Source organism: Nicotiana sylvestris, chromosome 3 (assembly GCF_000393655.2).
Source record: "Nicotiana sylvestris chromosome 3, ASM39365v2, whole genome shotgun sequence".
Taxonomy (NCBI): domain Eukaryota; kingdom Viridiplantae; phylum Streptophyta; class Magnoliopsida; order Solanales; family Solanaceae; genus Nicotiana; species Nicotiana sylvestris.
In genome coordinates, this window is record NC_091059.1 from 201,848,707 (window position 1) to 201,863,850 (window position 15,144).

General features: G+C 41.4%; 1 protein-coding gene across 1 annotated transcript; it reads right to left on the reverse strand.

Moving 5' to 3' along the window:
• Positions 1-435: 435 nt before the first annotated feature.
• Positions 436-3,613, reverse strand: LOC138888576 (uncharacterized). Its single transcript, XM_070170464.1, has 5 exons — positions 3,189-3,613; positions 2,720-2,919; positions 2,459-2,595; positions 1,431-1,987; positions 436-871 (listed from the first exon to the last, which is right to left on the reverse strand). Exons 1-5 carry the CDS (start codon positions 3,611-3,613, stop codon positions 436-438), a joined length of 1,755 nt encoding a protein of 584 aa, XP_070026565.1.
• Between the last annotated feature and the right edge of the window lie 11,531 nt (positions 3,614-15,144).

Below are 15,144 nucleotides of genomic sequence, written 5' to 3' on the forward strand. Positions count from 1 at the left end.
TGTTTGCTGCTTCGATGGCACCATTGGCTTTAGGGCGATAGGGAGTAGAATTCCGGTGCATTATCTTGAATTGTTCGCATATCTCCCCCATCAAATGACTATTCAAGTTTGTAGCATTGTTTGGGATAATAGTTGTAGGGATACCAAAACGACAGATAAGATTGGAGTGCACAAAATCTACCACAGCTTTCTTGGTGACAGATTTGAGAGTGATTGCTTCAACCCATTTAGTAAAATAGTCAATGGCGACCAGTATGAATCTATACGCATTTGAGGCTTTTGGCTCGATTGGCCCAATCACGTCCATGCCCCAGGCAACAAATGGCCAAGGCGCTGACATGGGATGCAGTTCTATGGGAGGTGCATGAATCAAATCGCTGTGCACCTGACACTGATGACACTTCCGAACAAAACTGAAGAAGTCTCTTTCCATGGTCATCCAGTAGTAGCCTGCTCAGAGGATTTTTTTTTTGCCAAAACATACCCGTTCATGTGGGGTCCGCACACTCCTACGTGCACTTCATACATGATTCTTCCAGCCTCTTTGGCGTCAACACATCTTAACAAGTTGTGGTTTGGGGTCCTTTTGTACAAGATATCACCACTCAAAAAGAAACCACTTGCATTCCATCTAATGGTTCTCTTTTGGTCTCCACTGGCTTGCTCGGGGTATTCTTTGGTTTTCAAGAATCTTTTGATGTCATGATACCATGGCTGAATATTTAGTTCTACCTCAACCATATTACAGTAGCCATGCCTTTCCTTGATTTGGATTTCCAAGGGATCAATGTGGGCATTGCTTGGGTATGGCAGCATCGAGGCCAAAGTAGCAAGCGCATCAGCCAGTTCGTTATGGCAACGAGGGATGTACCTGAACTATATTGACTGGAATCGCTTGCCAAGATCTTCCCCATGTTGCCTATAAGGAATAAACTTGACATCTCGGGTTTCCCATTCTCCTTGAGCTTGTCGGATAATCAGATCTGAGTCTCCCATGATTAATAACTCTTCGACATCTTAGTCGACTGCCATGTTCATACCCATAATACTGGCTTCATACTCGGCGGTGTTGTTTATGCAGAAAAACCAAAGCCTAGTTATGGCCGGATAATGCTGACCAGTGAGTGAGATCAAGATTGCCCCAATTCCAACACCCTTTTGCATTTACTGCTCCATCGAAGAACATTTTCCAGGCATTGGTGTCTTCGGATATTGCCTCAACTGAATTTACCTCTTCATTCGGGAAGTAAGTGTTCAAAGGTTGTTATTCACCATCGGCCAGATTTTTAGCCAAATGATCTGCTAACGTCTGGGCTTTCATTGCAGTGCGAGTGACATAGACTATGTCAAATTCCGTGAGCAGGATCTGCCACTTCGCTAACCTCCCAGTGGGCATTGGCTTCTGGAATATGTATTTTAAAGGATCCAACCTGGTTATGAGGTAAGTGGTGTAGGCTTGCAAATAATGCCTCAACTTCTGAGCAACCCAAGTTAAAGTGCAGCAAGTTCTTTCCAGTAAAGTGTACTTGGCTTCATAACTGGTAAACTTCTTGCTCAAATAGTAAATGGCATGCTCTCTCTTTTCGGTCACATCATGTTTCTCGAGGACACAACCGAAAGAATTTTCCAAGACTGTCAAATACAGGAACAGAGGCCTCCCTGGCTCAGGTGGGACCAATACTGGCGGATTCGACAGATATTCTTTGATTTTATCAAAAGCTTCTTGGCACTCGTTTGTCCATTTGATTGACGCATCTTTCTTCAGAAATTTGAATATGGGTTCACACGTGGATGTCAACTGAGCAATGAATCGACCGATATAGTTCAATCTTCCCAACAAACTCATAACATCTTTCTTGGTTCTTGGAGGAGGCAAATCCCGAATAGACTTTATATTTGTTAGGTCCAACTCGATGCCCCTCCAACTGACTACGAATCCCAAGAGTTTGCCGGATGGTACCCCAAATGCACATTTGGCTGGGTTCAACTTCAAATCAAATTTGCACAATCGCTCAAAGAATTTTCTCAAGTCCCGAACATGGTCGTCCTGGGTTTTGGATTTGATGATTACATCGTCCACATACACCTCTATCTCTTGGTGCATCATATCATGAAAAATGGCAGTCATGGCCCTCATATAGGTTGCCCCAGCGTTCTTCAGACCAAATGGCATGACTCTATAACAGTATGTACCCCAAGGTGTGGTAAAAACTGTCTTTTCTGCATCTTCTTCATCCATCAACACCTGGTGATATCCTGTGTAACAATCCACGAAGGACTGTATCTCATGTTTGGTGCAGTTATCAACAAGGATGTGGATGTTCGGCAAAGGGAAGTTATCTTTGGGACTTGCCTTGTTTAGATCCCTATAATCCACACACACCCAGGTTTTTTCGTCTTTCTTCGGTACTAGGACCACATTGGCTAACCATGTAATGTATCTAACTACCCGGATTACCCCTGCTTTCAATTGTTTCGTAACCTCTTCTTTGATCTTATCACTGATATCAGTTTTAAACTTTCTTTGCTTTTGCTGGACAGAGGGGCAATCGGGGTAAGTTGGCAACTTATGAACCACCAAATCAACACTTAGCCCTGGCATGTCATCATGACAAAGCGAACACATCTTTGAACTCAAACAAAAGTTGGATTAATGCGTCTCGAGTTTTCCCATTTGTGTGAATGCTTATTTTGGTTTCCCTGATTTCTTCAGAAGTACCCAAATTAACCGGCTCAATATCATTTAAGTTTGGCTTAGGTTTATTCTCAAATTGTTCCAATTCTCGATTTATTTTCCTAAAAGCCTCCTCTTCATGGTATTCCGGATCTTGGTTCATTATCTCACAGTTAGACATCGTGTTTGAATCTGGGCATGAAGTCCGCAAGCATGTAATGTTATTTAAAGCCGCATTATTAGAACTGAAAGAAGAAATAAAAGAGAAAATAACGAAGATCAGAAGGAATATAGGAAGATGCACAATGAAATATTAATTTCATTTCATTGAATTTGAAGATAACAGGGTTTACATTGGAAGTTAAAAGACAAAAAACTAAAGAAAACATCCGAGTTACACCCTGGAATAACTCGTGATGCAGAGAAACTGACAGGACAGGTCTACCGGGAATCTCGCCTATTTGGGAATGGAGTAGCCTTCCAATTATGAAATTTGGCATTAGGTCCTATATACAGCACCTCAGCGGTGCTTAAGCCTTCCCCTGGCTGAACCACGTGGGCTTCATATAGTATCTTCCTCATGGCCCCACAGATTTCTTCGATTTCTCCGGCTATAATGGCCTTATCTTCCTCTTCCTCATTGTATTTCGGCTTGACAAATGTTCTGCACAGATGTGACACCGGCAGAGGCAAGACCCAACCATCATTCTTTCTATCATCTGCCCATCTTACATCAGTTGGAGTAGGTCGGAAGCCTACCCCAAAGAACTTTTCACTAGCGGTCTGAGTAATAAGTTCAATTACTCCTTGCAACGATTTCCCAAGCCCTTTCCCAGGTTTGTAGTCGTGCCTGATCATTTCTTTATCCACTATGATTGATGCATTAGAAAGGAATGTTTGAGGACAAGGTTTTCCTTCTTCGCACTGATCAGTGACCATGATTTTAAAGGCCTGGTAGACTATGTGCTCACCCCTCTCTTGCTTCAAGACCTGGGACTGACGGGTCCCGATAAATTGATTGCTCATCTTCCCCGTGGACCACAATCTCTTGATCCTCATGCTCAAACTTTACCATCTGGTAAAGAGTAGAGGGTACATCCCCCGCTGCATGGATCCACGGCCTCCCCAAAAGAAAGTTGTAGGATATGTCCATGTCCAGAACCTAGAAGGTTACTTCAAAGTCTACTGGGCCGATGGTCAGAATCAGATCAATCTCTCCAATTGTGTCCCTTTTGATACCATCGAAGGCACGTACACGGACATTGTTGGGTCGGATTCTTTCGGTACCGATTTCCATACGCTACAGAGTTGAGAGTGGGCAAATGTCTACCCTAGAGCCTCCGTCCAACATAACCCTTTTCATGTAGTACCCTTCGCATTTGACTGTCAGGTGCAGAGCTTTGTTATGTGCGGCCTCTTCTGGGGTCAAGTCATTTTTGCTAAAAGAGATCTGGTTGATTGCGAAAAATCTTTCGGTCATTCTCTCCAACTGCTCTACAAAGGTCTCAACAGGCACATATGCTTCATTAAAGGTCTTGATCAATACCTTTTGATGTTCGGTGGAGTTCATCAACAGAGATAACAAGGAGACTTGTGCGAGAGACTTCCGAAGCTGGTCGATCACCTCATAATTCACCATTTTCATCTTTTGAAAGAAGGCATCCGCTTCTTCGGCACACACGAGCTTCTTAGATGGGAAGCGCTTTCTAGTGGCATTGTTCACCTCTTCCAATTTGAAATACTTTTTAGCCGGGTTATTTTCTTGAACTTCTCCCGAGATTTCTTTGCCTTTGTAAGTCACCACTGATTTGTTGTAGTTCCAGGGCACAGCGGTAGGATCCGTCATGGGCTTTTGTAGTGCGCGGCCAATAACCACGGGCTCACTTAGCCTTGGTGGATTAATTGGCCCCCGCATCACATAAGCTCCCTTGGGCACATACATTTGGGTTGTCTTATTCATCTCGAATCTCCTGGTAGGACTCAAAGTCATCTGCCTTTCTTTGCGGCCTCGAGGGACATAGAGGACAACATCTTTGGGAGGCGTTGCCCCAGTTTCAATTTCAACTTTCTTCTCTGACTTTGGAGGGGTGGTTTTGTTCTTTTTCTCCCCTTTGTCTTGCTTTGGGGTAGCCTTTGGTTTCTTTTCTACATCAACGATGGCAATTATGGCCTTCAACGCTGGGTCAAATTCCTTGTCCTCACAAATCATTCCGATTACCAGCCCGTTGTTATGGGCCGACAGTGGGTTGTTAGTCATATTGGGAATATCTTCACCCCTTAGCACTATCTTCCTTTGTTCTATCAAGTTATCCATGGCTCTCTTCAGAGTCCAGCAATCATCCGTGTCGTGCCCTTCAACCCTTGAGTGATAGGCACATCGGGTACCGGCTTTGTAAGTGGGTGATGCTAGATTTTGCCTGGTTTGAGGAACAGGCTGTAACAGACCCATTTGAACAAGCTTTGGTAACAGGCTAGAGTAGGGTTCGCCAATTGGTGTAAAATTTGGCCTCTTGGGGAGGGTGGAAATTGTTTTGTGGAGGTCGGGGGTTGTAGTGATTTTGGTAAGGAGGCTGGTTTTTAGAAAATGGAGCTTGGTTCCGGTTGGTTTGTTTTTGTGGCCGGACATAAGGTTTAGCATTCATGACTGTGTATGGCTGAGGATCATAGGCTACATCTTGGTGGGGGTAATAGTGTTGCGGGGACCTTTCTGAGAAAAACGATCTGGGAGTATGGTGTTTTCTTGCACCCGACGCTGCCATGGATGTTTCTTCCTTTTTCTTGCCCTTCGCTACTCCTCCAGACCCACCCTGAATGGCTTGGGAGGTAGATTTGATGGCGGATGGGCTCAAGATTCGCCCTGTTTTCTACCCATTTTCAACCATTTCGCCAATTTTATTGGCATCGGCGAATGACTTACCCATCGCGGACATCATATTTTGAAAATAATCAGCCTCTTGGGATTGGAGGAAGACCGTGACCATTTGAATCTCGTCCATTGGAGGTTTTACCCTGGAGGCTTGCTCATGCCATTTGACAGCGTACTCTCGGAAGCTTTCCGAGGATTTCTTCTTTAGATTTGTCAATGAGTTCCTATCAGGGACAATATCAATGTTGTACTGAAACTACCTAACGAAGTCCCGAGCAAGGTCATCCCAGATATGCCAACGGGATATATCTTGATCCATATACCATTCAGACGCGATTCCGGCCAAACTCTCTCCAAAGTAGGCCATGAAGAGCTCCTCTTTTCTGCCCACTCCCTACAACTGGTTGCAATATCTTTTGAGGTGGGCAATGGGATCTCCGTGCCCGTCATATTTCTCAAACTTCGGGGTTTTATATTCCAATGGTAGATGCACGTGAGGGAACATATATAAGTCGACATAGGATACATTTTTTTGTCCACTCAAAACCCTGTATGTTTTTGAGACTTTGATCCATGCTTCTCATCTTTCTCGCCATCTCCTCTTGCTCAGGGGTTTTGGTGGATTTCTCTTGCCCTGCGGTGAATTCATACCGGGGTGGTTAGGAGTAAGTATAGGTGGGAAACTGTGTAGGTTCCAATAGGAAAGATGGTGTTTGGAAGGTGAAGGATGATGGGTTAAAGCTGGACCTGGGTAGTGTAGGTTGTGCCGAAGCCGAGCAAGGCGGAGCAGTGAGGATATTCGATGTTGCACCCGAAGCTAACACCTGGGGGCGAGCCTCAGAAGGTGTTCCCACAAAGTTGGTGGAAATAGTAGGGTATCCTAGTGGGGTATTTGGATAGTTTATGGGGATGTTGGAGGTCCCACTTGCCCTGGGAAAAAGCTCGAGAAATCAAGGGATTGCACTTGGTGGTTCTTTTCTGTTTGCCCAGGCATCCCACATTTCCATCATGTGGAGACGCAGAAACCTGTTTTCTTCGGCAACTGCCGATTCTGAAGTTGGGATGTGCGAGATTGGGCTCTCATCCGCAATAGGAACTATTGGCAGAGTCATTTCTAAAGACATTTCAATGTTTCCCTTCGACCTCGTGAAGTATGGATGCGAAGCCAGACTACAACAAAACCAACCACCTTTCTATAAAACCTGGGCTTAACAGTAGACCACAAACCGGTCAGTTTGAAGCAAATAACACATAGGTAATCACACGTTGGGGTGTGATGCACCTATACAGTCAGTGTTTCGCAATGGTTGCATATTTCATCTCGCCTTTACTTATTTTCCCCGATTTTCTCTTTTTTCCACTTCCCAATCTTCCACTTTTTTTTCTTTTTTCTTTCACTCTCTTTTCTTATTTTTCCTTTGATTTTCCTTCGGCTCTCTTTTCTTCCTTTTTGGGGTTTTCTTCTGGGTCTTTCTTTTCACATCCCTCTCTTATTGGAATTATTTACAAAATCATGACCGGATCCGATGAGGATTGCCTACGTATCATGACGCCGTGTGAATCAGATCATTACGTAGTTCAAGAAAATAAATACGAAAAATAAAGAAATTGTTTTTGGGGAATTTTCGATTTTCATTAATAAAACTCCTAAACTTTCTATTACAAAAGACTCAAACTACTCATTTTCTTGGAAAAACTACAAACAGACTCAAAATAAACTAAAATACAGAATCTATAAGTGAAAAATCAGGAATACATTAAGGCTTCAACTCTTGGGGCCCGTGGGACATCATTCGGTCTCGCCACGGGCCTATATGCGAGATCCCCTTGAAGCCGCTCCAAATCACTCATTATCTGGCGGACAAATGTCATCACTGCAGCGAAGAAAGTGGTTCGAGTCATGTCCTCACATGCTTGGCATTTCATGACAATGTAGTCGGCAATGGCTCTAACCCTCTCTCGGATTCTATCCTTTTCCTGAAGCAGACGCCCGACCTGCTGATTCCTGGCTTCTAATACCTGAGTGTCGTGATGGTTTTCATTTTGCAATTGTTGCATTTCTTCCTCCATCTGAGCTATCAAAGCATAACAATGTTCCCTATCAGCTTTAATGTCCTTGGCCAGCTAGGCCGCCTCATTCTCAAGGGTAGTTAACTTTCTCTTCAGATTGGTGATTGTCCCTTCATATTTTTTTTCATTTGATGCACAAACTGTGCCCGTCCTTCTGCGTTCTTTGCCAATTGGGCCCGGACTTTTGCTAGACTGGCTTCAGAATTTTCTAGGTCATCTTGACACTCAAGTACTTTCTTTCTCAGACTGCTTATAAGCCTTTCATCCGCTCGGCTTCTTTTCGGGTTTCTAGTAGCTATTCTCATTTTCTGGATTTGAGCTTTGAGGGCTTCATTTTCCTGAGTTAGCTTTTTCTTTTCCCCTTCATCTGCGGCAGCCTGGATACTATTGCCAAACTTGAGGTCCCAGATTTTTCCTTCTAATTTACTTGTTTTGGACCTATAGCTTTCTTTTTTTGCCAACCAGCCCCACTGCTCTTGCGAGTCGTTGGTGAATTGTTGAACATGAGCTCTCTTAGCAGGTCTCTCAGGAATATGGAACCTTTTACCGAACCAAATAATGTACTTGGGGTCTACTTCACCTCTATCTAGATCCCACACCATAGTCTTAGGTTCAGGAAATCTACATTCATTCCACACTCGGCGAACTCTTCCTTCCGAAAATACGACCTTTGGTCCCAATTCGATGACATGTCCACTCAAATCTTCATCATGGGGGACGGTTTGAATTTTGCCCAATTGACGCAAAACCCTATAGGGAGCATATGGCTGGATGCTCCGGATGCCCATCAGGAGAAGATAACATACTTCGGCTGACATGTACACAACCTCGGTGATAGGGAGCCATCCGAACTCCCATTCAATTTTATCGAAAGTCAAAGAGCTCAATCGTGCCAACCAAGCCTTGGTACCCTTAGGAAATCCATCACCCACCACTCGGCTTTCAAATTCTTTGATGCAGTTCAAACCGGTCATGCCATAATTCATATACCCGGCCCGGTGGCAGAGATGATCCTGTATCCACAACTGTAGCAATAAGTTGCAACATTGGAAGAACTTTCCGTCTTCTCGATAGATGGTCAAAGCTCGGTAAATTTCAGACAAAAATCAAGGGAACCATAGTGCCATTAGCTTTCTTGATTGCGATGTCAATCATTCCTAATAGGCCCAGTTCTATGTTGCGGTCTTTTTGCAAACAGATTATAACTCCCAAGAAGGCTACTATAAAGACCAAGCCTCCCCTTTCCTCCCATTTATCTTTATTTCCAGAATGAGTCAAACCAGTATTCGGTGCTTTAAAGCCTTGGGGGTTACCATAACGTTGGTACAAGAACTGGAAAGTGCATGATCTTTCAGATAAATTCTTATCCTGGATATCCTGGTTAATACTCAACATATCCAGAAACTTGTGGAGAGATACCGGACTTGGTGACACCAGATACCGACTTCTAAGATTTCCATTAAGGCCGGCATAACCCGCAATTTCTTCTAGTGTGGGTGTGAGCTCAAAATCAGAAAAGCGGAACACATTTCGAGTCGGATCCCAAAAAGGTATCAAGGCTTTAATTATGTCCAATCTTGGCTTGATGTTCAACAGTCCGACAAGACCACCCAATTCTTTAATCACAGTTCCTCTATTGCCTTTTCCCAAATCATTCCACCACATATGAAGTTGTAAGGGGATTTCCTCAAGAGCTGCGAAGGGTTCATTTTCGTTTGTGCTCATCCTGCACATTTATTAGGGTAATTTAATAACTCATTTTGACTCAAGAAAAGATTAACACTTTTTTTTTCAAAAGTTTTCATTCCAAAAACAAAAATCCGGCTTTGCAAATACGGCCTTTCAGCACTTCGGAGAAGAAGATTTTAAGGCTGTACTCGACAACCGGTCAAAAATTTGAAAAAGAGACCATATGCGGATGTTCTTGCAAAAACAGCCTCCCGGCGCCCTTTTGGGAACATTCGGCTATTTTAGACAAGAATGCCATCACCTTACTTATTTACAATAAAATAATAATATTTTTGTTCTTTTGGGGCTATCTTTGCAAAAGGGAAGTTAGACCCGATGAGGGTTGCCTACGTATCCCACATCCGGTGAGAATCAAACTGGCGTAGTTCTGGCAGTTTTGAAAAAATGAAACAAAACCAACTATTTTCAGAAACAAAATTCTCTTCTTTTTTTTCCAGAATTTCGGTAGAGTTTCAGTATATATTTGGACATTGGTTTTTCAAAAACAGACAATTATCTCTCTTAGCCCTCCCATTTTCCTTTTTCCAACTTTTCTCCTATTATCCATAAGCCGGTCAACATGCAAATTCGAAGCAAATAAATGCACAAATAGAAAGTAAGATACATCAGGATGGTCTTTTCATTTCGGGTACACCTGTCCTAGACAGACCCAACCCCTGTGTTGAGTCTCCAAAGTCAAATGCACGTGATGCAAACAAACGTTCCTACTAGGGATCCAACATGAGGTTTTATTATACTAGGTTTAAAACATGGGTTTATTGTTCTAGACATGGCTTACCCAAGCGGACAGCTCGAGCCAAGGGACGGCAACGTACCGGGAATACAGAAGCTTCACCGACTTTGCAACTTGTCTGAACCTCGTTCTAAAATGGGATAAGACTCTAGACAGAAGAGAAGCCACACGAAGTGCACCCCTCTCCATGATTTAGAAGACTCAGAGAGAGGAAGGGTTTCGTAGCAATTTATATACAATCCACAAAATATCAAAGCGGTAAAAGCATTTAGCACATTAGGCTCAAACCTGTACAAAAATCAGATAATAGATAAAGTCGACTACAATAGCTATTCTAAGCTCGAATTCTTAAACCCTGAACCAGAGATTCTGGGTTCGATCGCCAGCAGAGTCGCCAGAGCTGTCACACCTCCTTTTTTACACACCCAAAGATAGTACAATGGAGTTTTTCCAATTTAAGTGACATTATTTGAAATAAAATTATTTATTTATTTTATTCAGAGTTGCCACTTGGGATGGTTTGTTTTTGGGTGTCCCAAGTCACCGGTTTATTTTAGATCCCAAATCGAGGAAAATTAGACTTTCCTTTTGAAGTCTGCGAACCAGAAATTCTAAGTAAGGAATTCTGTTAACCTGGGAGAAGGTGTTAGGCATTCCCGGATTCTGCGGTTCTAGCACGGTCACTTAAACTATTATAATTGGCCTATTATCTGATTTTAATACATGTATTAACCTATGGTGCATTTTTAACTTATTAACCGCTTTTAATTATTTTAAGGAAGATTTCAACGTCATCTAAAACACGTTTTGGACCACGCCACATGAAATGCACCCGCAGTCTGAGACACATTTTTTTAACGTTATTGAGATTTGGATTTGGGTCACATGAAATGCACACCCAAGTTTAGTAAAGTAATCTTTAAATAACACACCTAAAGCAACTACGCATTTTCAAATTTGCGAGGGCCACGAAAAATTCGACTAAATGGCACGTGTCGATTTCTAAGGATTTAAATATTAATTAAGCGAGGGCCACGCATTTTGAGATTTTATTTGGCACAACACACCTCGATTCCAATTTTTAAAAGGGCTTCCAAACTTAGATTTAGGATGGGGCATAAATTATGTGTTTGGCTAATATGACATACCTCAAACTATTTTCAAAAGGCCAATTAATAAAGGAACGCTTTTAAGGGATTCTAATTTTTACTCTAAAAGTTCAAACTTATTTAACAAACTAATGAACCTTGTTCAAATAATCAATTACTTAGGGAAATCGTCCCAGACAACATCAATATGAACAGGGCGGTGGATTTGATGAAAATAAAATAGGCTCGAACAACAAAAGATAAGCAACCGAATGAGCAAATGCTTTCAAGCTTAAGCCCAAAAATGAGCCCGATTCTTGGTAGAAGAAAAGGCGTCCATGACACAACACGTGCATTTGAAATTGGACTTTTATCAGTTGGTCCCGCATTAGGCTCAATCTTCAGAACCAAACACTTGTGCAAATTAAATTAAATGCCAACCAACTAGGACCATACAAACACGAACCAACTGACATTTACTTCTGAATTTTTACTATTGAAACACTAACCAACTAAATGATCATTCTGCATTTTTACTATTCACACTTAAACATGCCCACAAGTAAATCAGGATCAAAACAATGCATAGTTCAATTCTTAGAGTATTCTGGACCATTTCCCTCCCTTTAAGCATGATTTCATACCCACTAAAGTTAAGAACACATTCATCTACCCAACTACATGAACACAGCACCATCCAAACACAACTAATATGTTACAACAACTTAAACGAACTATCATAGCAGAAACGACTCCAATGCAATCCACATTATAGGATTTAGCATGATTGAATATAAGGTCTAACTACTAATTCAACAAAAAAACAAAATTTTCCCCAAGTTTTCATAATATTCCCAAGTTAGATACAATAGTAAAAGTTCACTATCCAAACCAGAACTCAACTAGACGATGTACACATCAGGTTACTAAAAAATATCAAAAGAAATACGACTGAATCACAAAATAACTGATGATATGCTTTAAACTTTTGCTTTTCATTTCATTCTTCAAGTCAAGCCTCACATGAGGTAGAATTCAGAGGTCATGTACTTGGGAATAAGGGAAAGCAAGAAGAAGTAGGGATCAGTAGGCAGCAACAATAGAACAAAGTCCAAGATTCAGTAGTAGAACAGTGAAATCAGCTCAAGAACAATCAATTAGACAATGGAGGAATAACAAATCCAAACCCAGATTCAAACCAAAATTCAAGCCATTTCTCAAACCAGAAGTATAACTAGGGAAATTTTCAAGTGCTTTAGCTAACAAAGAGAGATTAGAAATCCAAACAAGCAAAATCTTGGTAGTCTTCAACCATGGAATGCAGGAATTTATTTTTTTTTTTAAAAACTCAGTCGTTTCAGTTTTTTAGGGTTTTTTTGTCTCTAATCTCTTCCTTATGAGTGAAGGAAGAGTGTCTTTATAGGCAAGTCTTAGGGCAGCATAAAATGTATTCAGTTTTGCACATTAACCCTTTTAGAATTTTCATTTTTGCTCCAGTACCCTTAGTTTAAAAATCAGATTTTCAAAATAGTCCCAAAGGCCAACTTCTAGGAAACTTCCCAAGTTAGTTACATCAGATTTCCAACTTAGATTTCCTAGATTACCCCTTAGGATCCCTGTTTTTACCTTAAGAAACCAAATGGGTCGAATTGACCCAATAGCTCAGCCAGACCTGGGCTCAGATTCAAACCAAACGAAACTCTCTTGGAATGGGGTCTAAACTGACCTCAGAGCCCAAGTAACAAGGATGACCCCAAACCAAATCAATGCATGTAAAAAGGGAAACACTTAAATAAATTCAGAAAACTAAGAGCCAAACTAATTGACTAATCAATTATCACAAATAGGTGGGGAACTAGTTGAGCTGTTAAATTAAGCTAAATAACCAAAACAAAAGGTAAAATCAAAGGTTTAAACATGCAATTAACAGAACTAGACAGACCAAAGAAATCAGAAAAAAAAATTTAAAAGGAAAACAAACACCAATAAAAGAGGTTCTGGATCCAAAATCTTGACCCAGTCTCAATTGTGATGACCTATGACCAAAGAGGGAAGAAGAACAGAAGTAAAACATAAATGATTTGAAAGCAAAAAATGAAAGGGACTCACCGGTTAGGCTTGAAATCAAAACTGGTGTTCTGAGTTAACCTAAAATAATGTCAATCACTTGTTCTTGGTCAATAATAAGCGAACGTCATTATTTTGTGATAAAACAGCCTTGAACAAACAGGGAATTCGGAGGAGTAGCCCTGTATGCACAGGTTCGATTTTAAGCTCTTAGGGCTTGAACTTAGATTCAAGATTCGACGAGTTCTGGACAGATTCGAAGGAAAAGAAGTGAGGATTCGGAACGGGGAGGTGAAGGGGAGTCTGTGGTATAGATTTGGGGTTGATTAGGACTGGCGCCGCCACCGGAGATGGCGAGGATTTTAGAGTGGCAGCTTAGGGTTCCATTTAATCTCTGAAGGAGATGAGGGGTTGAGAGAGATGGATTTGGGGTGATAGGCGAATTCGGACCATTTTATATGAATGGGGGGTTTAGTTCCGGACCGTCCGATCAAGTAAGATCGACGGTCCTGATCAAGGGGTAATTGAAATGACGTCGTTTTGTTTCTGAGTGGGGCAGACCGGGTAAGGGGATGGATTTGGTCCGGTTTTATATGGGTATCTGGGGGATAAATCAATTGGTCTTGGGATTTAATAAAATTAGCCCAAAACCCGATCCTTTCACTTCTTTTCTTTTTTCCATTTATTTTAAAAACTCTTTTTTCTTTTCAAAATTAAAAATAAAATATATATTAATTCCTCATACAAATTACCTACTAAATTAAATTAGTTAACTCTAAATAATAATTACCACAAATAATTAAATACCAAATTAAAAGGAAAACTACCAAAATTCGACACTCAAAATTAGTTATTTTTTCGTGATTTTTTCCATTTTTGTAAAATACTAATTTACTAATTAATCTAAAAATGTAAAATTAAATCCTAAATGCAAATGCAATGTATTTTTGTATTTTTATGATTTAAATAAAATTAAACATACACACAAAATGGAAACAAACAGTAAAATTCTACAATAATTCTTAAATAACAAATAATTAAAAAGAAAAATCTAATTTTGGGAGTTCTGTAGGAGTAGTTCATGTGAGGCAAAAATCACGTGCTCACACTTGCGATGATTTTCTAACTGAGTGTGGCCGAGGGCCAGATGTGAGGATACACTGAGTGATATGAGGCTGAGGGCCTGACATACATTTACACGCCACGGGGTGGCTTGAGTGATGTGAGGCCGAGAGCCGAGAGATGATGCCACGCGATGGCTTGATATTGCGCTTGGGTCGTAAGGGGTCCCTCCGGAGTCTGCACACCCCCAGTGAGTGCGGGTACCCATTATGATCTGAGAGTGAGCCCGAGGGGCTGATACTGTTCTGAGAGTGAGCCCGAGGGGCTGGTACTGTTCTGAGTTGTTGCCCAAGGGGCAGATTTCTATTTGTTAATTACCTGCCGAATTACTTGTTTTACTGGTTGAAAAAGGAAATTTACTTTGATTTACTGTTTAAGCTATTTTACTACTTCGGTATAGATTGCTTTGTGTTTTCACGCATTTTCTTGCTTTCAGCCATTATTTATATTTATTACTCACTGAGTTGGAGTACTCACTTTACTCCCTGCACCCCTGTGTGTAGATTCAGGCACAGCAGGTCCCGCTCCTGGGTGTTGATCCCTCCAGTCCAGGCGGTGTTTCAGAGACTACGAGGTAGTTGTTGGCGTCCGCAGCCCCCGTGTCTCCCTTATCTTATTACTTTTATATTCTTCAAACAGTTGTACCAGATATCGTATTTAGGAGACTCGTATCAGGATCCTTAGATGCTCATGACTTGTGACACCCCGGTTTGGGCTGTGTTGGGATGGTTTCTTCTATTGTTATCTATATTTCCGTGAATTATTGCTATTAAAT

Excerpts from the sequence above, each read along its gene's own strand:
- LOC138888576 (XM_070170464.1), bottom strand. The coding sequence starts at position 3,613 with ATGGTCACTGATCAGTGCGAAGAAGGAAAACCTTGTCCTCAAACATTC. Across the intron at positions 2,920-3,188 it reads TTAAGCACCGCTGAGGTGCT|TTCTAATAATGCGGCTTTAA; the intron begins GTATATAGGACC and ends TTCTTCTTTCAG. Across the intron at positions 2,596-2,719 it reads TATTGAGCCGGTTAATTTGG|GGCTAAGTGTTGATTTGGTG; the intron begins GTACTTCTGAAG and ends ATGACATGCCAG.